We start from the raw sequence: 23,391 nt of genomic DNA, 5'->3' as shown, positions 1-23,391 counted from the left end.
ATAGGTATTATAGTCTTTAATAAATTATTTAATAATATAAATATTATATTTTATATTATTTCATAGTTATAAATCATTAAGTATGACATAACGGTATAATGTTGATAGATGATATAGTATTAATTACTGGTTCTACTTATAAAATGTATTCATGACATGATTTTTACAAACTTAGAACTTGACACGAGCATTGTGTGTTATGCTATAATGATTGTAGTGGTAAATGATTATTTTTTTGTGGGTTGTTCAATTTTATATTATTGGGTACCTAGTAAATTTCAAAATTATATTTGAAGTACCTTGGGTTAAAATTTATCTTAAATAGTGTTAGAATTGTAGATGAGTAGTATAATAAATAAAAATAATATATTGATAACATAATACTTTGTGGTCGTTTGTGATATTATTGTGATTATGTACAAAAAAATGATTTAATAAACTTTTATAAATAGAAAATACAAAATTATTAATTATCATAGATTCACAAATAATAGTCAATAAAAATAGTAGTGATGTTTTTCTACCAACATTTTTAGATTTTATGTTAACTATTTATTACACGGAATAAAAATAAATGGTAAAACAATTGTATTACCAAAAGATTCTTAAACATATCAATTTATAATACTTTAGAATACAAGCTATTTCTTATTTCTTAATAATCTGTTAACTAATGCAAAACTACTAATAAACTTATTATTAAAAGATCTAAAATATATAAATTTACCTAATATTGTTAAAACAATAAAGTACTAAATAAAATACCGAACCTAACCTAAGAGAATATTTTAAAATTAAGATGCCTTCTCATAAAATTACAAAAACGAAAAATAATTAACACTTTGCGACATATAAGAACTTTAATATATTAATTTAAAACATACTAATTATTATTTTAACTGTAAGCTTGGAATATTTGTTAGCTGTAGAGATTATTTTAATTGAGTATAGCAAAAGATATACACATTAATATATGCCTAAATAAATATTGAGAATTGGTTTATTATCATAGTTCTATAAGCTATAAAACAAATTAAAGCTTGTTAAATTTATCACAGAGTACAATCACATTATAGGTAGTAATAAAGCTACCTATTATTTAAATTTAAAAATAAATTCCAATTAACTACCAATTATCATACATTGGTATTTTCTATTTAAAGAAAAATAAAATATTTCTAATGGCGGAATTTAATGAATTTCCATTGGGTAATTTTTTTTACCTTACAGTCATCGTCAAATAATTTGGCGTTATGCCGGCAGGATATTTAAGACTAAATAATGGTTCTCAACATTTAACATTATTTAGTAAATCTAATTTATAATACAATTACTCACATATATAGTGGTCAATACTAAAGTAAGTACTATTATATCATAAAACAAACTTTAATAGTAACATCTGTTAATGAAACTAATACTCCTTTATTTCAGTTGTAGTCAAATTATAGAATGGTCCCCTAAAATATCTAACGACTAGGTATACATATCTCTATTTACATTCACTATTAATAACACAAAATTTAATTTCTTTAATGAATATTTTTACCCATTGTAAATGTCATTTATTATTTTGAATATAGATAGTAGTTACATATTTGTAATTTACTATTTTAATAATTAAAATTAATTGTCTTGATATTTATTGATCAATTGCTTCATTAAAAATAAAAAACAAGTATTATCATCAAAAAAAGTAATAATAGTTAATACTTAACTGAGAAGATTTCTTCTTCTTTTTTTTAATCAAGAGAAATACATAAATAATAAATGTTGGGCACAATAATAAAAAGCTAAATGTTCAATAATCTATTTAAAAAATCTTAAAGAATTAGGTGACCTAATTCAAATGAATAGAAATTAATATCAATTGGTTATTATTAATAACACAATGTACCAACTAAACTTACTTAAATCTGAATTATTATTATTATATATAATTCATATATTTAACTGGCTAAAACTTAAAATGGTTATTTAATAGAAAATTTATTTCACAATTTAATAGCTAGATAATTGTTTTTAAATTAACTTAAGAAACCTATTGGGTACTAATGACTTAATAATTTAATCAATAATCTACTTAAGACAATTATTTTAAATACCTAATAAATTATATAAGAGATAATCAACACTAAACAAATTAAAAAATATAAAACATAAAATTAATCAATTAAGTTGATTGATATTAGAACTTTTTTAACCACAGTAGATAAGATTTTTAAGAAACTTTTAAGCATTATACAAAAACTTCATTCAGATTTTAATAAATGTGCATAAATTATCATATATTCCTATTATACTAATAGACAGCTTAAGTTATCAGACATTTACATTGATAAAGCATTTTTTTGTGGATAATATAATGATAAAGGTATTTTAGGTAAATAAACAGGCTAACTGTAATAAGGCTAGGTAATTGGAACAGCTATTTATGCATAAAATGTAAGTTCTTACACTAATATTATAGTAATAATATTACAATTGAGAGATAATTTTTTTTAACTATTTTATGTCCAACCTAACAAAATTTTCCAAAGGTAAATCTTTTCTAACCAATACTTATGACTTTTTAGGAGTAAGAAAATTATTTTAACTAGATAAAATTTAACAATATTTGAAGAAATATATAAATGTGTACATTTATTTACCCAATCTATATATTAATTTAATATGATAAGATGAAAATCTTTTAGGTCATTCAAAAAAAGCATAAAAAAAAATCTAACACTAAGACAATTAATTAAATGTTGAAACATACTTATATTCAATAAATTTTATACAGACAATAAGTAACATTGGAGTATATTATTATCTTTGTTAATTATGTGTTGATATGAGTTTTAAAAACATATGTATCATATAAAGAACTTAATACCTACTGACGCTAATTAATCTAATTTTGTTTATTCGAATCGAGTAGGCACTATCAGCATTTTTGATTAACGAGTGCCATTGACAGTTGTGTTTAGTTTGAGTTAATAATGTTAGGCCTTGACCTTAAGCAATAGCGTACTTTATACAAATGCATGTAGATTGTACAGCCAACAAAAATTCAATGGTATAGTGACAGCGTTAAAAACAGATTTATCGTTTGGATTCAGAGGAAACCGCGTCAAATGATATAGGTGTACAGTACACCGGAGACCGAGTCTACAAGTACACCGTGAACAAGTATTGTTGGCATCACATACTCGTCGTAGGATTAAATTTTACGTAATACGACACAATACTTGATTGCGCAGATGGTGTCGCACACGACGGCGGCTTTACAAGAGAGCCGGTGAGCTCTAGACGAGTGCACATAGCACAAGACGGACGGTATAGTAAGTGTGTCGCTCGATCCTCCCCAGAGGCCGTCCTCCAATCGAGGTGATAGTAAATTCTATTATTGTTAGAGGGATTAATAACTATTATTTATTGTCGTGGGTTTTGTTAGTTACCTGACGAAACTGGGTACATGTCACAGCGCGGGTACAGTTACCATCCAATCCGAACTGCATGGGTCATGTCCCGCGATAGTTTAAAACTACCAATAATTGCGAACACTTTGAATCGTCGAATCCGGTCCGGACGGCTGCACCAACAGCGGCGGTCGCATTATCATTATCAGTGCGTTGTTATTATTGTTGTTGTTGTTATTGTTGGTGCCGTCGTTCACTGGCCGCCACGAGATAGGCAGCACATTAATAACAATAATTATCGTACTGTTGTGATCCACGGGTATTCGGACACGGGTGTCTCTATGACTATTTGACGTTTTGTCCGGCTGACCGGCGGCGTGCGTAGTGCGCGAGTAACGTTGTGTTTACACGATCCGGCGGCCCGAGTACGGTACTATGGAATAATAATAATATAATATCTCGGTGCGTAAATGGCGCGCGCGTTGATGTCGGGGGAGAGAAAAAAAAAACCGTGCGCGCGCGCGTACAATAATTTCTGCGACACGATATTGTTATATCGCGCCAGCCGGTCGTGGCGGGTTTCCGGTGTCCCGGTCGTCGTCGCCGGTGCCGTAAAAAAAAAAAAAAAAAATTAAAATAAAAGGAAATCGCAATCGCCGACGTACGATACGATTACGATATATTATATCGTTTCGTTATTACAAATGGTATTTATCGTGTCGTGCCGAATATACCAATAATTATTGTTTTAATAATTTTTTCTCCACAGTCTTATCCATTATTCGTCATTCTTTCATTACGATTATTATAATATATTATTATTATTATATTATATTTTTATCAGACACCGGCGCAGAGGAAATCTAATCGACGGATGTACACGCATTGAGTCCGTCCATCACCGTGTGTTCACAATATCATCGCCGTCACCGCCGCGGCCGTGGTGCAATCACTACAAGCATTCCAATATGGCCGGTTAACACAAAGCGCGCGTACAGTGTACACAACACAACACATGCTTCGTTCCGTTGACCCTGACCGTAAAGATTATGTACCGACGCGGCACCGTAACCGGCAGACTCGGTGGGTTTGACGGTCCGGTGGGTGGTGGTCTGGTGGGGAGCGGTGCCGTGCCGATAGACGACGGTGTGCGCCGCGCGGCCCGTCTGCGGTGCGTTCGTGTGCGTATGTTTGTGCTCGTGTGCGTGACGGCGCGCGCACGCACAGGCGCGCTACGTGCCTACGTTTTGCCATTCGATAATCATGTGATACGCGCACGTAAAAAATATTATGTGATACGGTACGATATTTTACATAATTATTGTACGGGCATTGTGCTCCGCGGTCGTGAAACGCGGGGTTCGCGCGATCGGCACACCTGTCGGCGGCGGCCGACCGATTCACGCACCGCCGGTGCGTTCGCCGAACGTTTCGCCGTCGCCCGAATTGCGACAGTTTCGGTTTTTCGGACGCGCACCGGTGTGCGGTACGGTCGGCCGGCCGAATATCGCGGCCGTCTAATCAATTCCGCGCCAGTCCGCCGCACCGCGCCCCGCCCATCGGTACCGCGACCTGGGAGATTGATACCGCGAGTGATGCGTGAAAACTGCGAATGACGACGATCTCCGTAGATCACGGACGGCGGTGGATCCAGTGACGAGTCATCCGGTTGTTCGAAACGTGCGCACCGTTTTCTTCACGTCTTTTCCGGTTTGCTGCTGCGTTTTTCGCCGGTTCTACCGTTTCACCGTCCCGTCGTCGACCGCTCATCGGCATCGGCATGAACTCCGCCCCGTCGTAGTGGTCATGCGTCGCGTCGCCACCAGGTACGCTATCCCAACGCCGTTTCTGTCCCTCGTCTCCCGGTACTGTTGGGACGTCGGGCGTCTCCACAGGTCCGCATAGCTGCCGCCGACACGATTGGTACGAGAGAGTGAGTGCGTGCACGCATCACGACTGTAATATTGTTTCGATCGTGTTTGCACACCGTCGACCACTGTCGGCGATTCATCGTTACATCAATGGTTTACACAACGTTTCTCGAGGTGCGAATCACCAGACCGTTCGATTGATTACCATAGGTACCACTGCTAGTCACTATGTTGTTGCTCATCGGCAAATACATCACAATTTTAACCACTGTCCCCATTGATATTCTGTTAGTCAAACCTTTATTCGTGTTTAGAGTCGCAAGCGGTGCACGTTACATTGTGGCTTTTATTCTTGAGTACGTTCGACTTGTAGGCAAAGTGATGACAAATTTAATTTTACATAAATATTATAAGATGTATGATAATTATGATTCTGGCTTCAGAGGTGACATGTAACGTACACCCGTGTTTTGCACTTAGAATAACTCAATTATTATTAATTATTCATAAGATTTGTTATATTGTGTACTTACTGTTGCATAGTAAGTTACCTACCTGATATTTAATGTTTTTGAAAAAGATTATTTTCATCAATAATATATTTACCATAATGTCTTCAGTTTTTTTTTTTTTTAATAGGATAAATAAAGAGTGTCATATCTAAACATTATAAACTTTGCTTTGTCTTTAAGTAACACTTCTTATTTTTTGTTAGGATAATGTACAATATTTATTTGCACTATGACTACCAAGAATGAAAATTCAATAAACTGTAATAGTTCTCAAAATGAAACCAAAGGACGTCAGAATAGTGATAGAAATACTGTAAAGGTAGACCAACATTTTACGTTTATTTATTTCAATCAATTACTCATAATATTAATCTTAATGTTTTTTTAGAAAATTCCAAAAATGGATTTAAATAAGTCTGATTTATTAAAGCTTTTAAGCTATTTAGAGGGTGAACTTCAAGCAAGAGATATTGTTATTGCAACTTTAAAGGTAATACATAATGGTTTACAATATGATAAATTCTTGTTAAATTCTATTTATATTTCCAAACAGTGTGAAAAAGTACAATGTATGTTAAGAAACAGAGGTAGTGATCGTGTTGTCAAAGATCCATTAGCAGCTTTACAACGTGATTGCTTTGCTACCTTTGAAACAAATAATGATAGTCTTTCATATCAACAGTTAGGATCGCTTGAAAATCTTGTATTACAGCAAAGAAGAACTCATTTAAGGATAGCAAATGTCTTAAAAGATAATCAAGTTATGCATCGAAAGGTAAAGTAAACTTAAAATTTAATCACTTTTTGAACAATTAAGTCTAACATCTTCAATGGTACTTATGGATTATTGTGACTGCTATCACCTTATCACAACTACCTTGGTGATAAATCATAGAGTATAACTCTATGTGACAAACGCATGCTGCAATGCATATCTCTATAATACGTAAAATTTATAAAATAGGTAACTACTACTAACTGTTATTAGTTATCATGTCAATTTAATCTGTTTTAACAGTTTAATATTCAATTTTTAGTGACCAATATTTTGCAATACAATGAAGTAACATGTTGAACTGGTCTTCTTTATGAATATTCCTCTACATACATTTTGCCAAGTAGTATTTTAAATGGTGTCTTGCTGTACATCTATGACGTTTGTTTTTCTATTTCGCCAAACCCCAATGTTTTTCTATATTTTGTATGTGAATTTGTGTACTTTGATCCACAAAATTATAAGAATGATTCACTGTGAAATGCTGGTCCCTTTCTCTATGTTTTTATGTATTTATGACATCTAAGTAGCAGAAGACCAAACAGGAACTTCTACTAAAAATGTCTCCTTTGTTTTACAACATATTCCCCCGAAAATCCATTGCTGTGGTAGTACTCTTTCACAATTATTTTTACATTAAGTGAACAAGCTTTCGTTAATTTCCACTAGTTCTCTTTTCCTCCAATTTTTTATTTTTTTTTTCACTCAAACTTATAGCATATACTTCCCGTAAATAATTATTCCAATCATGAATCGTTTACTGTATTATTACAAAGTTTTAAGTGTTTTTACTGTCTATTAAATATGAAATGTACAGTTTTCAAATGCAATTATTCGTAAACAATTTGTCAACATGCATGTTAACTTTTTTTTTGATGAGTTTTCACATTGTACTTCCAAAACACTTGTTTTCCTAAATACAGTTTTGCCTTTTAACCTTTAGAACTGATTTGTTTTTGTGGTAAAATGTTATTTTCTTGAAAAAAAGCTATTGTATCTTTTTCGGTAGTTGATAAGCTCCACAGATCCATTGCTAAATAATCGTCAGTACAAAAAGAACTGAAAAATAAGCATAGCAGTGTGGTCGTGATTAAGTATTATGATGTTACAGCCGTTCTACCAAAGTCCACTGTTCTAAAAGTTACCCTGCCAGTTTTTCGAAATATAGAATAAATACTATATAATAACGCTATGCCCTACGTAAATCCATTTATTACAATAAAATTGTAACGACATTAGATATAATAGTATTCACGGCGTGCGGTAGTCACAATAACCCATTTACCCATTGTACGTTTTCAATTTATATAGTTTATTATATTATAACAAAAATTAGTTATAAATTATTATTTATTGATCTTGCTAACATTACATATTATTAGTCAAGATAGGGGACGCCAATAATTGGCTTCACTCAGCACAGTGGTGCCGATCACTATGTTTAAGTATTACAAATGTAATACATAATTTAGATGGGTGATGTAGGCAATGGTAATCTGTAAGATTTAGGTATTTAAGTATATGCAATTTGTCTCATATTTTTAATGTAACAAATTCATTGTTTATTGGGGTCTTCTATCTCAGATTTTATTTTTATGCAATACCATTTGACACTGATGATCGGTACTATTTTTATTAATATTAAATTTGTAACAAATATATAATTTTTTTTTATGTTTTGTGTAAATAGATTTTATTGAAATTTTGGATAGTTCTATTTTTAGTCATAAGTTTTACATGACTGATATATAGTACACATAAGTAGTTTGCGTAAATAAAAGTTAGAGAACTTCTGATATAGACAATTATTATATTTAATCATTTTGTTTCTTTGTATTTATTTAATTTAGATATTAGATCTAGAGCGATTAAAAAAACAACAATTACAATATGAATACAAAAAATTGCACAATACTTTTGAAGAAGAACGATTAAAACACAAACAAATCGTATTTTTTTTACTAGCTGAGAGAAAAAAAATTGTAATGAAATATATTGAAGAAAGAAAACGTTCTGAAGATCTTGGACAAGTAATGCCTATTTTTATCACTACTATTATTAATGTTATTGTTCTATCTTTTTAACCATTGTTATTGATTTCAATACTAGAAGTTTATTTAATAATTATTATTTTAACAATATAGTATAAATGCAAATATTATATGAATAGTTTTCTTTTCATATTAAAACGATGTGTTCCTACAAATATTTTATCTGTCTTACGAAAAAATTTCATCTAGAAGAATCCATTTTATATTAGTTTATATTATAGTAAATTAATGTATTATAAAATTCAAGAACAAGAGTATTATTTATGTTTTCTCATTAGTTTTATTTCAAATTTAGAACATTTGATATTCACTGATCACTTTCCACACATATAGAAGTAAGGTAATTTACACTAAAGTGTTTTGATTGATAAAATAATATGTTGAATATAACTTCTAAGAATTTATTATAATAATTTAAATATTCAATAAAATATAATAACCTAAAGTATCACAATTAAATTTTAGTTAATATAAAAAAAAATGATTAATTCAGAATTTGTATTAAACTATGAAACTTTACATATATATTTGAGCCTTTTTAAAAATCTTAATTAATTTTATATATTATTGGTATGTCTGTATTTAATTTTTATTATTACTTTTTACTCATATCTTGTAAAGTTATAAGTTATTACTTACTATAAAAACTAATTAAATTTACAATAACTAACAACGAGACATACTATAAAAGCTGTAATCCTCATTCAAAAATTATCATTCTTTGTGTCAGTTGATCATATTCTAAAAATATCTGGTATGTAATGTTTAATATCAATAAAATAGTTCAAATTTTGTGTTTAAAGTATTAATTCCAATTTCATTATTTTCATTTTAAAGCAAGCTATAAATATTTCAATATTTTTTATACTTATAAGTTATAAGTTATAACAAAACAATGAGAAAACATATATTATATTTTTGCCTTTAAATTTGATAATAGATAAATACTAGTGTAGTTTAAAAGTTGATTTTGGTAGATGCAAATTTATCATGTTTTATGTTTATTAAGATGGCGAAAACACATAAAGGTCGTTACATCCTTAATATTGTAATTTATAAAAGTTTACTTAAAAAAGTAAAAATTTCAAATTTCCAAATTAAATTTCTTTTAAAATTCATTGAAGACTGTATATTTTTCTTAATTTAATAGTTTTTTACCTATCAGTTATCATAATATTTAGCATTTAAAATTATTTTTAAAACTAAAATAATAAATAACAATTTTTTGGTAAAATCTATTTTAATTATTATTTTAGATATTAAGTGAAGAAAAAAGTAAAATTGATTCAATGGCTGAAGGGCTGGAAGAAGAAAGTAAAAAGTCATTACAGATGGAAGCAGAATTAGAAAAACAATTGGCTTTATTTGATACTGAAAGTAAAAAGATGATGGCAGCTTTAAGTTCAGAAGAAAAAAAGTAAATTGTTTAAAAATTGTAGATGCTATTCTCTGGAATATGAGAGACCACAACCTGGAAGTGACTAAAACAGACTGTAGTCTACAATCAGTCTCATAGCAGTAACTGCCATTAAAGTTGCGGTCTCTCGTGGCGCAGAGTATATTTGTCAGAGTAATAGCACAATTAGCTATTGCTATTTACTTACTGATTATTAAGCATTACTCATAAATAAGGTTTATTATTACCTAACTTAAATTCAGAGGAAGGCTTTAGTAAAATTGTGAAACTGATTGTATAGACTTTTATAAATATTAATGTTTGATGTTATAGAACATGTGCTTTAGAAGCGGAATTGGCAAAATGTCGAAATGAGATTATTTCATTAGAAAAAGAACTAAGTGAAGCACTTCATAATAATTTGATGGAGCTTTCCAGTAAATCTTCAGGTAATCATATAAATTTATTTTTATATTTAATTCCAGTTTTATATGATATAATGTATTTAATTGGTAATTTAAAAGTTTTTTAATTTAAAGTTTCTATACATTTATTATTACGATTGTTATATATTAAATTATAGTTTTTATCCGAATATTTAAAAACTAAACCATATAAGTTAAAATTAGAGCTCTGTTGTTTATGAAATAACATGTTTTTTTGTTGTATTTACCTAGTTTTATATTAACCTAGATACAAATTCGATTAAGGTTCTACAAAATCAGTGCTTATTATTTATCGAGACTACCTAATACCTATACAGTTTTTTGGTAAAATTAATTTTGTTATTGTGACTAACACAGGTAAACTCCGCGTTAAATTATTGTTAAACAATTTTGTATTAAATAAGATAAAATAATATAAATGTGTCTGCCTAACAAGTCTTAATATGTAAAATTATTCATATATTCTAGACTAAATTGAATTATCTAGTCCAGCTCTAGCAATAAAAACTATAATAATTTTTTTGTTTTATTTAACATTTTTTTTTATTATATATGGCTTTAGTATTTTTACATTTTTATTAAATATTTTTTTGTTTTGATTAATTTTAATTAAAATATTGAACAAACTTTTATAGAACATTATAAAAAAAAACTAATAAAAACTCACATGTTACATATAATTTTCATAATTTTAAAATAGAATATGATTGTTATAACTTTGAGTTAAATCAAATTTACTGAACATAAAATTAGACTTATTAGTACTAATTTCTTTTTTTATAAGTTTAATTTATTTATTTTAATTTATTATATTACGAGTTAATAATATTAAGTTTGATATAAGCTCGAGTTGAAATACTATCAAGAATATTGGTTCCCCAATTGAATTCTTAATATAGCTATATTATTTTTATATTATAATTCTCTTTATAATTTAATTTTTATGTACCTATAAAAGTACATAAAAAGGAATAGTCATCAATATATATTAAATTGACTAGAAATATTGTATATTTTTAAGTTAATACTTGAGTTGTAATTTTATCAATTTTTTTTAATAATTTAAGTTATAATCTAACTAAACGTTCGATTAGTGCTTACATCATACACATTATCAAATTTTATCAATTGAATCGTTTTGGATCCAAACAAACTAAGATACTTATTTAAAATGTATATAAAATAAATTATCAAATAAATTTTGTTTGTTAAAACAATTTAAAACAGTTTCGAAAATTTTTTTTATTTTGCATTTTTCTTTTGTGAATATATCTAATAGATTTAGCTGTCTTAAAAGACTACGACTTACAAACTTATTTTATTTTATTTACATTTAAAATGTGTATTTTGTTTTGTTTGGATTCAAAATAAAATGATGATAAGGATTAATAACGTACGTGACGTCACACTAATTGTCCGTGTTTACTACAACTAAAGAATGTTTTGATTAGGCAATGTATTAATTTTTCTAGTTAAAATATATTTTAATCAATTTACCAATAGCCTACATGTTACATATTTATTCTGTATTATTGAATTTCAATGTTTGTATGTATTCTTAATATGTACAAATTATTTACTTATATCACAAAAACCAACATTTTGATGTTTATTTAAAAATTAATATTTTATGATTGTAATTGCATAATTTTCAATGGTAATTTTATAATTTTAGGTGTAAGAGTTATGTCTTCACCTAGTGATCCAATAACAAGTAGTGTCGCTAAAGTGGTCCAACCTACAGCAACTGCATCTAGCGTTCGAGTTTCTGGTCCAAGTAATTTTTTTAATACTCTATTTGATATACTTTATAATTTTGGTTAATTCTTTTTGACAAAATTATTCAGAATTTACGTAAAATGTGATCTTTTTTATTTTCAAAATTTAAATACAGACATTATATTTTTTACGCACTTTTTAAATCTTGAAACACTTAAATTATTTAATCTTTCATTAGAATTTGACTGAAATATTTTTTATTTTTAATAAATATAATTATTAAATATATTTTCTTCGATTTTATAATATAATTTATTGTTTGATTTCCCTCTTTTTTGTGTTTGTTTTAGTGACTGGAATTGCTCGATCAGTAAATCCTGGTCAAAGTCTGCGTTGTTTGAAACCAGTTAGTGGTAAAACTAACGATATACAGGTATTTTGTTCCTTTTTATATTTGTTGAATACAACATTTTATACATTTTATAACGCTAACACTGTATATTTTAGGTAGATAAACTTCAAGACGACGAAGATTGTTCTACACCTTTAGACACCATTAAAAAACATCCCATTTCTTTTGGTCGTAGTATTCAGTCAGAGTCTGGATCAACTAGTACAGTCAAAAAATCATTGTTTGGTATTCAACGTAACATGTCGGTCCCTAATACAGCCGAAAGCAATATTCCTGGATTAATTAAGAAACAAATAACAACTGTGGGACGTGGGACACCACCTCCAGTACCTCCTAATAAGCCAATTATACCACCAAAAAAGGATTTAATATCATTCATTAAAAAGACATCAGTTGCTGATAATACTGCTTCTACTGCTGAAAAAGATCAAAAAGACTCTCAACTTAGGCATAATAATTTGTTGCCTAATGAAATTGTTTCTGTAGATAAGCCAGATGAAATGGTAAAAAATTAGACATCAAGAATCCATAACCATAATCCGCGAATTAAACTTCGTATAAAAATCATATTTTTATACATGTGTTTGCTTGACAAGACTTTAATTGTATTCTCAAAATAGATAAGTAGTAAATTTTAGTGAATATAAATAATAGTAAGTTTATATTAATCATATTTTACTGTTAAATACTTCTTATTGAATGTAACAAATAATCATTTGAGATTGATTTATTTCATAATTGGGTTATTACGATAGTTTTATTTTAATTGTACTTAATTAATTTAATATTACAAATTATTTCTTGGCGTACTAAATATCAAAAAGTTCCTAGACCGTGCATCTTATATAACTTGGTAATCAAGGCAAGCTTTAAAATTAAATGATATTCTAAAAATTATGGTTGATAATATAATGTAAGAATTATGTCTTGCATTTTATAGTTGTTATCAAAGTATATAGTACACTGCTCATATTCTGTTAACTTGATTTTATGTTGTACAATTATGAAAATAATTAGTCTTAAATTTTAAGGTGTGTTATTTAAAACATGAAATGCTTTACACTTTATATTTAAAATATAACATCATAATAAATTTTAAACTCATTAAATAACATAATTGTTATTGTATTAAAGGTTTTGACTCAAATACTTTGGACAAGTTACCATAAAAATGAATTATAAAATTACATCTTTAAATTATTATCTTTCAAATAATATGATGACATGGTTAAATTATAATCTTAGATCAGCTTTGTGAATTTAAATGTTGGTGGTAATATAAACTTAAACTACATATTATTACTATGAAAATATATGTATTTAACTGCGTTTGTATATTGCCACAACGGTCATTGTAAATCGCGCGCTTTATATCAGCTCATGACACATAATGTTACTAATATAAGTAGAGTATGAGTTTAAGGTCTGTCATTATAATACATATTGTTATTTTAAATAGTACATCAAAATAATTGCTTAATGATAAATAATATTCTATAACCTTGTTTAGAATTCAATTTTTTTTTTGTTATATAGATTTCCAATTTAAAATAAGACTATTTACAAGCAGCCTAATAAAAATTATTTGTCACTTAAAAATATATTATTATTTTTATAACTTGTGAAAACTTTTCTTCTAACAGAAATAACCGTAGTTTTATTAAAAACATACCAAATCATTAAATAATAATATACATTAGAGGAAAAATATATAACTAACATATTCATTTAATCATAAGTCATTTTATAACCTTTTTTATGTAAAATTTTACTATTCACTGTTGACATAATATTGGTAAACAATTAAGTAGGTATTTCTTTTTATTATTCCACGTATAGTACAAATAATAAAAATAATTAATATAAGTGGATTTTAAATATAATTTCAAACAATTATAGAGTTGGTAAATTTTCTTTTTAAAACAAAATCAGACTTTTTAAATTTAATTCTTTAAAATAAAAATTGTAAAATATATGAAGTAATATTAATTTTGTAAAAATTGAGTAGTTCTTATATCATAACTTGCTAAAGCAGCCCAGCATAATTTCAATGATTCAGTTTGACGTAGAAAACACGAGTGCAGTTCTTGTTGGTAAATATAGCTATAAAATATAAAAAAAGATTTAATAAAAACACCATTTTTATTTATACTTAGCAATAATTAATTAAATATTGTTATTAATTAGAATGTCTAAAAAAAATGGAGAGAAACATGGACATAAGTAGCTACTAGTTAAATATTAAATTGTTAATATATATATTTTTTTTTTTTTTTAATTAATTTTTTGATTTTTAAATAAAACATTCAACATATCCAATTTGTTAAATGTCTCAACAATGTACATCAAATACATTAATAATTTGTTTTTTTTTTTAAGGTAGGTGTAACTAGTTAATTAAATAATAATCAAATTGTATTCAATTTGAATAGATTTGATTACATTTAACAAAAAAAATGTAATTAAATAAACTGAGTTGCCGGTTTTTAAATAGTACAAAAATTTTGATTTTTATGATAAATCTATAGCTATTGTCTTAAAATAATTTGTTTAATTTAATTTAATCTAATCGACCTAAATATAGTAAGAATATATTGCATATTACTAAACATTTACACAACATAAATAATAAAAATTTCTTGAAAACCTGTGCCAATTAGAGATTTAAAAATAATGTTTAATATTTAAGGATTATAAAGCCTAATAACATATAAATATTGTTATGAATAAATATATTCATTTTTCTTTTAAAAAAGTTAAACATAACATTAGATGTGATAGTTTACACTTGCCAACATATTAATAAAAAAAACCTATACATTTTTTAATATTCCATAATATTTAGAAAATAGTGTGAGTTTATGATATATATTTATATATAATTTTTTTTTTTATGTATTATAATTAAAATATTTAATTGTTTATTTTACAACGTGTAAGTTTTTAATTCATTATTAAAAACAAATTTGTTTACACTTGGAAATATTGATTTTTTTTCTCATTTTTTTAAAATATGTACTTTTATTCACTCCCAAACAATATTATTATGCATACCTAGTTCACAATGCTAATGGTTCCAAAGGAAAATATATATTAATAATACAATTTGGAGTTGGTAATACTTTAATAAGTTAATCATGAAATTAAACCTTTTAAAATATTTTTACTTACGAAAATATGATTTTGTCTACCGTTCCAGTCGCCATTGATAGTTGGATATGTAATATTGTTATCAATGCGACAATGTCCTCCATATTCTGCATTATCACTATTCAAAACTATTTTTAATGAGCCTGACAAATTTAAACCAATTTTGTAGTCTGTAAAACTCTTGGTTGGATGGAAATTGAATACAAACAATAAACCAGCTCTTTCAAATGTAATTATTTTATCACCTTCATGCTTTAAACTTACATATCCCTAAAATATGAAACATTTTATTTTGAAATAATATTTTATCTAATTACAATTATTATAACATTAAAATACTTACAGGATTATCATTTAACCATCCATATTTATTTTCTAAATGATTCATACTTTTATCAAAATTGTTTAAAAATTTATATTTTAATAACTCATCATCGACTAAATTCCACTGTCGCCTGGCATAGTGATATGAACTATTATTACCGTCACGAGGAAAGTCTAACCATTCTGGATGGCCAAATTCATTACCTATTATATCAGAAAAAATTATTACTAATAATTTAATTGCTACAATTTAACAATACTTTACCAATAAAATTTAAATATGCTTCACCACCAAGACTATTGGTGATTAACCGAATCATTTTGTGTAATGCTATTCCACGATCAATAATTAAAGACGGATCACTTGAGACAGCCATGTGTGTATACATTTCTTTATCCATTAACCAAAATGCAACTGTTTTATCTCCAACAAGAGCCTAAATAATATGTAAAAGTGTACATATATAATAATTATAGCTTTTTTTTATTCTTTAGTGGACTGATTCTTTGACTCAAAAATAAATGTTATAACTACTGTTGATCTAAAAGCATGTTTGAATTAAATAATAAATCTAGACAACTGTAGAAAATTATATTAAATAATATTTAATTAATACTTTTTTAATTATTCATTAGCATGTAAATTAAAAAAAAATTAATGAAGAGTTAAATAGTACCTACCATCAAGTATTTAAATGAATAACTAAAATCATCATACATTTTATCAGTCATCTATAAAAACAGAGCCTTAATATAATATAAACCTGGTCATGAGATTCAGCATAGGCAACTGTTTTTTCCATCCATCTTCGATTTGTAAGTGTATGTACAATATTTCCCATATTCCAATCATCATCTTGAACCTCCTTTAGTAGCTTAATCCACATATCAGGTATAGCCATTCCTAGACGATAATCAAATCCAAGTCCTCCTTCACTTACAGGTCGGCACGATGAAGGCATTCCAGACACATCCTAAATCAATATAAAATTGAAAATATAAACCTTGTAAATTGTTAAATACTTATTTACTTCAGCTATAGTTATGCAATTGGGATAGAATTTATGGAGCATATAGTTTGCTAACATCAAATAAATCAATGCATCTGTATCAACATTAAGACCAAAATATTCATCATAATGTCCACTGAACCCTTGACCAGCACCTCGAGAATGGTATAACATAGACGTTACACCATCAAATCTAATACAAAATACAATTATATGTTGTTTTATACTTATAATAATTAATATGATTTTATTACCTGAAGCCATCGAAATTATATTCTTCAATATACCATCGCAAATTTGATAATAAAAATCGTAATACTTCATACCTATGATCAAATAATAATCATACATTTAACTTTAAACTAATAAAAATATAAAAGTTTATTTACTCAGAATAATTAAAAAGTCTGCTGTCCCAAAGGGGATGACTTCCATTAGGTCCACTATGAAAGTAACCAGCATCTGTACTATCAAACTGATTCAAACCATCCAGTACATTTTTTGATGCATGGGAGTGTACAACATCTAACATGACATATAAACCTTTACTATGAGCAACATCAACTAGTTCTTTTAGATCTTCTGGTGTTCCAAAGCGACTGAAATTAAAATTAACTTTTTTACTTAAACATTAAATTAATCTATTAAATGGGACAGTAAATATTTGTCAAATAGGAAAAAATATTTTATTTTTCAATAAAACTGGTATATGCAGTGGCAGACTGGATGACCGGGATACCGGGAAATTACCCAGTGGGCCGCTGCTCGTATAAAATATATATTTATTAATATTATTATTCAGAAATTATAAATTATAAATATTACCTAGTAAGTAATAAGTATGTATATTATTAAACATAAAAACATTAAAAACCCAGGTTTCTGATTATTTCAAAATGCTGGAACGGTTTGTGTTCAGCCAGTCCGTGTTTGTTATTTTAACAAGTTTAAAAATAGAATCTCAAATAGTTATTTATTTTATTTTGTTTTATATCAATTAATTAAAATATTTAAAAATTTAAAAACGAAATTGTGTTTACAAAAGTATATAATAATTATGTATATATACATATAAAGAGCCGTTAGTGTAATGAGGGCCGCTAAAAAACTATGATTTTCCTGGGCTGTTTTTTCTCCCATTTCGCTACTGAGTATGTGTACAATTAAATCAATACTGCATCATAGTATGATAGTCAATAATATATCACTAGTACAATTACCTCGAAGCAGCATAAAAACTTGTCACCTGATATCCAAAAGAAGCATAGTATGCATGTTCCATAATGGCCATTATTTGGATTGTATTATATCCTTGAATAATATAAAAAAATATTTTTTTTAATTAAGTTACATTAAATATTGTATAATATGTATGGTTGGTTCTTACCTAAATCCAGAATACGATCTAACATACAATCTTTAAATTCTTGGTAAGTTCCAACTTTATATTCTGATGTGGCAATTCCAACATGGCATTCATATATTCGCAAACTAGTTGGTTTTGGTACTTTAGGATATTTAAATTGATATATCTTAAAAAAAAAAAATTTGTTTTATAACTTAATAAATTGCAATTACAAACAATTATGTTTATTTTACTTATATAAATAATATTTATACATATATATTGAATGTAACTTATCTATTAATTATAATAAAATAATATGAGTTTGTTTGGTTTCTAATTATTTTTTCTATATCCACTTTTAAATGTAGAAATTGTTTGAATAACTGGCCAATAAAAAAAATGTAGTAGGTATATGATATATTCATTCCAGAAAAAAAATGTTTATTTTTAAAATAAATGTTTAAGGTTATTTACTGATAATTTTACTAAGTTCCAAAATTGCCTATTATATTATGTTCATGTCACATTTTTAAGTTCGGCCAATCAGTCATATATGTCATATGACATTCATATTCACATATACTCATAAGTTATGAGTCTACATATTAAAATAAAAAGGTTTTTATTAAATACTGTTATTTATTTTTTTTAGTGCATATTTTAATAGCATATTTGGTAATTTTTAAAGGCATAAATGCATACATATTTTAAGGTTTTTTAAGGAATGAAGTCCCTAGCCCTACTCATAACATTGATAAAATAAATTCTGTTTAGGTATATTGTGTATAACACTGGTAAATAATACACATATTCAATAATTATTACTGTACATATTACATAATAATTAATATCATAATTTTTAATTTACATTCTTTATTTTACAATAATTTATAATAATTATAAATTAAAATATTTTGATTACTTTTTTGTAATTTAAAAATATTTTATACTCTGATATTTTATTGTGATGACAATTTAAAAGTTGACATTTTTTAGCTTTTTATATTTCAATTGTTATTTTTCATTATAAATTGGTTTTTATTTTAAATAAAAATATAATAAAATTTTTTTAAGATACAATAAAAGATTTAGACACTTACATTATCTGATGGATTCCAAACTTTATGTTTAAATGTTACCCCTTCTTCACGAGGGGGTTGCAATACATAAGTTGCCCATGGTGATATACGATCCATTTTTTCACCATGATGAGATTCAACTACTATCTATAATAGGTTAGGTTAATACCATCATACTAAATTTTATATAATAATAATGAATAAAATGTTAAAATTAAACTACCTTTATTTCAGATAAGTGTTTAATAACTGGTGTTCCATCACTGTTTGGTGGTATAGTTAATTCCCACTTTCCATATTCAAGCTTTTTGTAGGGATAATTTTCTCTGTTCCAATTATCTATATTTAGGTATATAATTATTAACTAATGTTCATTTATTAAAATTCATAACTCTTTTATTATATTATGCGCATTTTGAACTAAAATAACATAATATATTAAATTAATATACTAGACAACAAGCATGATATATTTTTAATCAGTAGAAAACTTTTAGATTTTGAGCAGAATTTTGAATACATTGGTCTAATAATGATGTGTTTTTTTGTCAAAAGTTATATACCGTAACATAGCAGTAAAAAATCTATAACTTTTGAGGTGGTTTATATGGTAATAAATTGGATCTAGTTAATACTGTAACGGGACAAAAGTAAAAAATGTCTAGTGCTTTAAAAATAAATAGGCAATACTTAAAAATATTACAGAAAATGGAACATTTAATGTTACCTAATTTTTACAAAAATCGATTTTGTTTTTTGTGGTTATTTAAAAATGATTTTAAATTTAAATTTTAATACATAACATTGAATATTTATACAATTTTAGCTATTTTATTCTAATTAAAATGATTTATTAACTGCAGGAATTTGAAACTTTTCATTTTTGCGGTTATTATTTCAAAATACAACACTTCTTTTCTCCAAATATTTAGACTAACTTTATGTTAGAACAATACTTTGTGGTAGGTAATGGGTACAGTGTTGTTATAATATAATATGTAATATTAATTGAAAAATTAGTTCAAACTTCCGTATTACTTATAGTAATATTAATAAATGTATTGTCAAATTCAAGTTAAACACAGTAATTACAGTGGCTTACTCGATGACGAGGTATCCTTAAAACTTACTATACCACAAAAAGATAACTTCAATTTTTTTTTTTAAATATATACCTAATTTTTGAAATATGTAAGTTTTAAAAAAACTTTGTGTGTAAAAATTAATATATTGTTGCAATAATTAGGATAGATGGCAATGCCTAATATTAGGGCTCCAGATCAGAGAAAACTCGTGTTCCATATCTCCTACTATGTAATTAGAATAATAACAATACAATGTGTTGGTATAAAATACTATATTAATGTTATAGAAACAAAAAACGCACTAATATTATTTTCTGACCTTGGTTTTTATATTATCTGAAAATTAATAATATAGCACAATATTTATATCAATATCTAATATCTATATATTGGTATATATAATAATATACTATCTTCATTGTATCAAATAATAATTTTAAAGTTTTAATTAAAACTTCTAATTTATTTGTATAATGTAAATTAGATAAAATTGTACTTATTTGATAATATTATTATTTAAAGGTAAAGAAAATAACTCATAAAATATGTTTACTAGAAAATTATGAGTTTATGAGTGTATTAGAAGTGGATAGTGTACCTACATACTTAAGTCAAACTAATATCTATAAATGATTATAAACAATTCTTTATACCCATGCAAAAAAAAATTGTATTTTATAAATGTTTGGTCTCCTTGAGTACAGCAATTTTGTTATTTTGTTAAATTATTGTGTTTAATATTTTGTTTTCGGTTATTTTTAGGTATACGTTTAAAAATGGAGATTATTTACACCTTACAAGAATTAAACATTAAAATATCAAGAGATTTTTAGTGATAAATAACTAATAATTATGACTTTAGACATTTATGAAAATGATTAATTTTCTATTAAGTACTATTTAGGTGCAATTAACTACTTTTGTTAAGTACTAATAACATATTCAAAATATAAATAATATAAAACACCTATTTAAATATTTAAATTTTTTTTTTACTGTATAAAATAAAAGATTTACCTATAACATAATAATACTTTAATAAATTATACTAAGACAAACTGGGATTTTTTAATAGTTTCAAAAATATAAAAATAATTTTCATACATATATTTTTTTAAATTTTTGGTGGTAATAAAATAAAGAAGAAGAATGTAAGAAATTATTGAGTGAACAGAAAACAATTATAAATAATTATAACATGCTTAAGTATTAATTTTAGGGACCTAGAAATTACATTTTACGGAAGCCCCAGTATCTTAGTTAGGCCACTAGCTTATAACTTTAAGCCTATAGCAGTATAGCCTATATAAGTAGTGTTAAATTAATTAAATTATTAAAAATAGATATATACAAATAATGAATACTCACTAAAGTCACCAGTGAGATAGAGTTGTTTAGCTCCCGGAGCCCATTCCAAGCAATACACAGACCCATCATTATTAAAATGAACACCAAATGTTTTGTAACCCGTAGTAAACGATTCTAAATTCGACTCTTCTTTAACTCTTTCCAAATAGTCCAAAAAGCATGCATACCTAAAAGAAAGTAAACATAACCGATAAAATAGGCATTTAACCAATGTAAACCGAATTTTTAACACTCGAGAAATTGGTTCTTTTTTTCAAACAAATATTTACGATTTTAATTTAAAAAATAATAATAATACTAAATATATTTTGATAGTTATCATAGGCAGTGAGTTTAAAAAAACAACTGTAGTATTATCATTCACCTGCGTTTGAATTCCCTTTCGTAGGGTTTCAAATAGGGATCGCGATCCAGCTGTTGTTGAAGTTCGGGCACTTCGACGTCCATGGGATCCATTTTAGAGTGTTTGCCACCCATAGTTGTCGGGACGAGGAATTAATTGGCAGCCAACCAGCGACGAAAAAAAATTGAAAAAAAAAAGGTTTTTGGAAACTTTCCCAAGTTTTGTTTTCGTTCAGCGTTGGCCCTTGAAGGTAGGCGCGTGTCGTACGAGTGGTTTACTATTGGCAGCGGTTCAACGGCGACTATAGTTGCTATAGTACGTGGGAAATGGCATTCAGATAAGCGTCCGGCGCGGTTTATTATAAGCCGAACGTAGAAAACAAGTTGTATAATACTTAAAAATAAAATAAATACGTACAATTATCACCGTGCAGATAAGCCTCAATCGCGTTCGTTGTAATATACCTTCAGGCTTCAATAATTATTAATTATTATGTATTTCATATTGTGTATATACGATATGTATGTACGATTATACATATATATTATATATATATAAATTGTTAGTATACACGATTTAGTACGGTAATAATATTGTACAGCCGGCCGGCCGTATAACCTATTTAGAGGTATTATGGATGTGGTGTATCTTATAATATTATAATATTAGTATAATATATATTATAACCTTTAGCCGCGACGACCTGCTGCTGCCCGCGAACCACTTGTTGTTTGACGTCGTCGTCATCGTCGGAATAGTAGATAACGCTCAGAGCCGACTGTAAACAATAATAATTATAATACGTACCTATGTACTATAATATATATATATATATACATATATAAGTATATTGTATTTCTTCACTCGTAAATCTAAACCGTACGTGATTCTTTACACTCGGTCGGGAAAAAAAATAATATTTTTTATATACTTTACTATTATAGGTATAATAAGAAGGTATAATAGTCTGCAGGATCGACTTTCTCATTACGGTGTCGTTTTTCAACCCACATTCGTCATACACCTAACCTGCAGTGTACCTATTGCTTTGTACTTGTAACAGTGGTGGATTTGACTCGTCTTCTAGGGGGGGGGGGG

The 23,391-nt window shown here is 27.1% G+C and overlaps 2 protein-coding genes and 1 long non-coding RNA gene across 5 annotated transcripts; 1 reads left to right on the top strand and 2 right to left on the bottom strand.

Annotated features, from left to right (window-relative positions):
• Nucleotides 1-2,743: 2,743 nt before the first annotated feature.
• Nucleotides 2,744-4,655, bottom strand: LOC132924298 (uncharacterized). Its single transcript, XR_009661307.1, has 2 exons — nt 3,444-4,655; nt 2,744-3,385 (listed from the first exon to the last, which is right to left on the bottom strand). It is a non-coding gene; the product is annotated as an uncharacterized LOC132924298 (long non-coding RNA).
• A 98-nt stretch (nt 4,656-4,753) lies between these two features.
• Nucleotides 4,754-14,058, top strand: LOC132924297 (CTTNBP2 N-terminal-like protein). Of its 3 annotated transcripts, none has more exons than XM_060988524.1 (10): nt 4,754-5,230; nt 5,991-6,106; nt 6,176-6,277; nt 6,341-6,562; nt 8,413-8,592; nt 9,870-10,030; nt 10,343-10,458; nt 12,131-12,232; nt 12,525-12,607; nt 12,682-14,058. In XM_060988524.1, the coding sequence occupies exons 2-10, from the start codon at nt 6,017-6,019 to the stop codon at nt 13,099-13,101; spliced, it is 1,476 nt and encodes a 491-aa protein (XP_060844507.1). In that variant the 5' UTR covers nt 4,754-5,230; nt 5,991-6,016; the 3' UTR covers nt 13,102-14,058. The 3 variants fall into 3 exon arrangements, with proteins under 3 accessions (XP_060844507.1, XP_060844506.1, XP_060844504.1); XM_060988523.1 differs by having other exon boundaries at nt 4,754-5,449; XM_060988521.1 differs by having other exon boundaries at nt 4,754-5,485.
• A 331-nt stretch (nt 14,059-14,389) lies between these two features.
• Nucleotides 14,390-22,675, bottom strand: LOC132924296 (1,4-alpha-glucan-branching enzyme). Its single transcript, XM_060988520.1, has 14 exons — nt 22,315-22,675; nt 21,951-22,117; nt 19,721-19,836; nt 19,519-19,644; nt 18,458-18,602; nt 18,291-18,381; nt 17,460-17,669; nt 17,325-17,396; nt 17,092-17,263; nt 16,825-17,034; nt 16,326-16,497; nt 16,080-16,264; nt 15,758-16,006; nt 14,390-14,689 (listed from the first exon to the last, which is right to left on the bottom strand). Exons 1-14 carry the CDS (start codon nt 22,425-22,427, stop codon nt 14,642-14,644), a joined length of 2,076 nt encoding a protein of 691 aa, XP_060844503.1. The 5' UTR covers nt 22,428-22,675; the 3' UTR covers nt 14,390-14,641.
• Nucleotides 22,676-23,391: the final 716 nt, after the last annotated feature.

Source organism: Rhopalosiphum padi, chromosome 3, assembly GCF_020882245.1.
Source record: "Rhopalosiphum padi isolate XX-2018 chromosome 3, ASM2088224v1, whole genome shotgun sequence".
Classification (NCBI taxonomy): domain Eukaryota; kingdom Metazoa; phylum Arthropoda; class Insecta; order Hemiptera; family Aphididae; genus Rhopalosiphum; species Rhopalosiphum padi.
The sequence above is the reverse complement of the archived record's forward strand: the minus strand, read 5'-3'. Positions and strand labels throughout refer to the sequence as shown.

Bases quoted from the DNA above. Each gene is read 5' to 3' on its own strand.
- LOC132924297 (XM_060988524.1), top strand. From the start codon at position 6,017: ATGACTACCAAGAATGAAAATTCAATAAACTGTAATAGTTCTCAAAAT. The intron at 8,593-9,869 runs GTAATGCCTATT...TTATTATTTTAG, and splicing joins GTTCTGAAGATCTTGGACAA to ATATTAAGTGAAGAAAAAAG. The intron at 12,233-12,524 runs GTAATTTTTTTA...TGTTTGTTTTAG, and splicing joins CGTTCGAGTTTCTGGTCCAA to TGACTGGAATTGCTCGATCA.
- LOC132924296 (XM_060988520.1), bottom strand. From the start codon at position 22,427: ATGGGTGGCAAACACTCTAAAATGGATCCCATGGACGTCGAAGTGCCC. The intron at 17,264-17,324 runs GTAATAAAATCA...ATTTTGTATTAG, and splicing joins TATAATTTCGATGGCTTCAG to ATTTGATGGTGTAACGTCTA. The intron at 16,265-16,325 runs GTAAAGTATTGT...CTGATATAATAG, and splicing joins AGCATATTTAAATTTTATTG to GTAATGAATTTGGCCATCCA.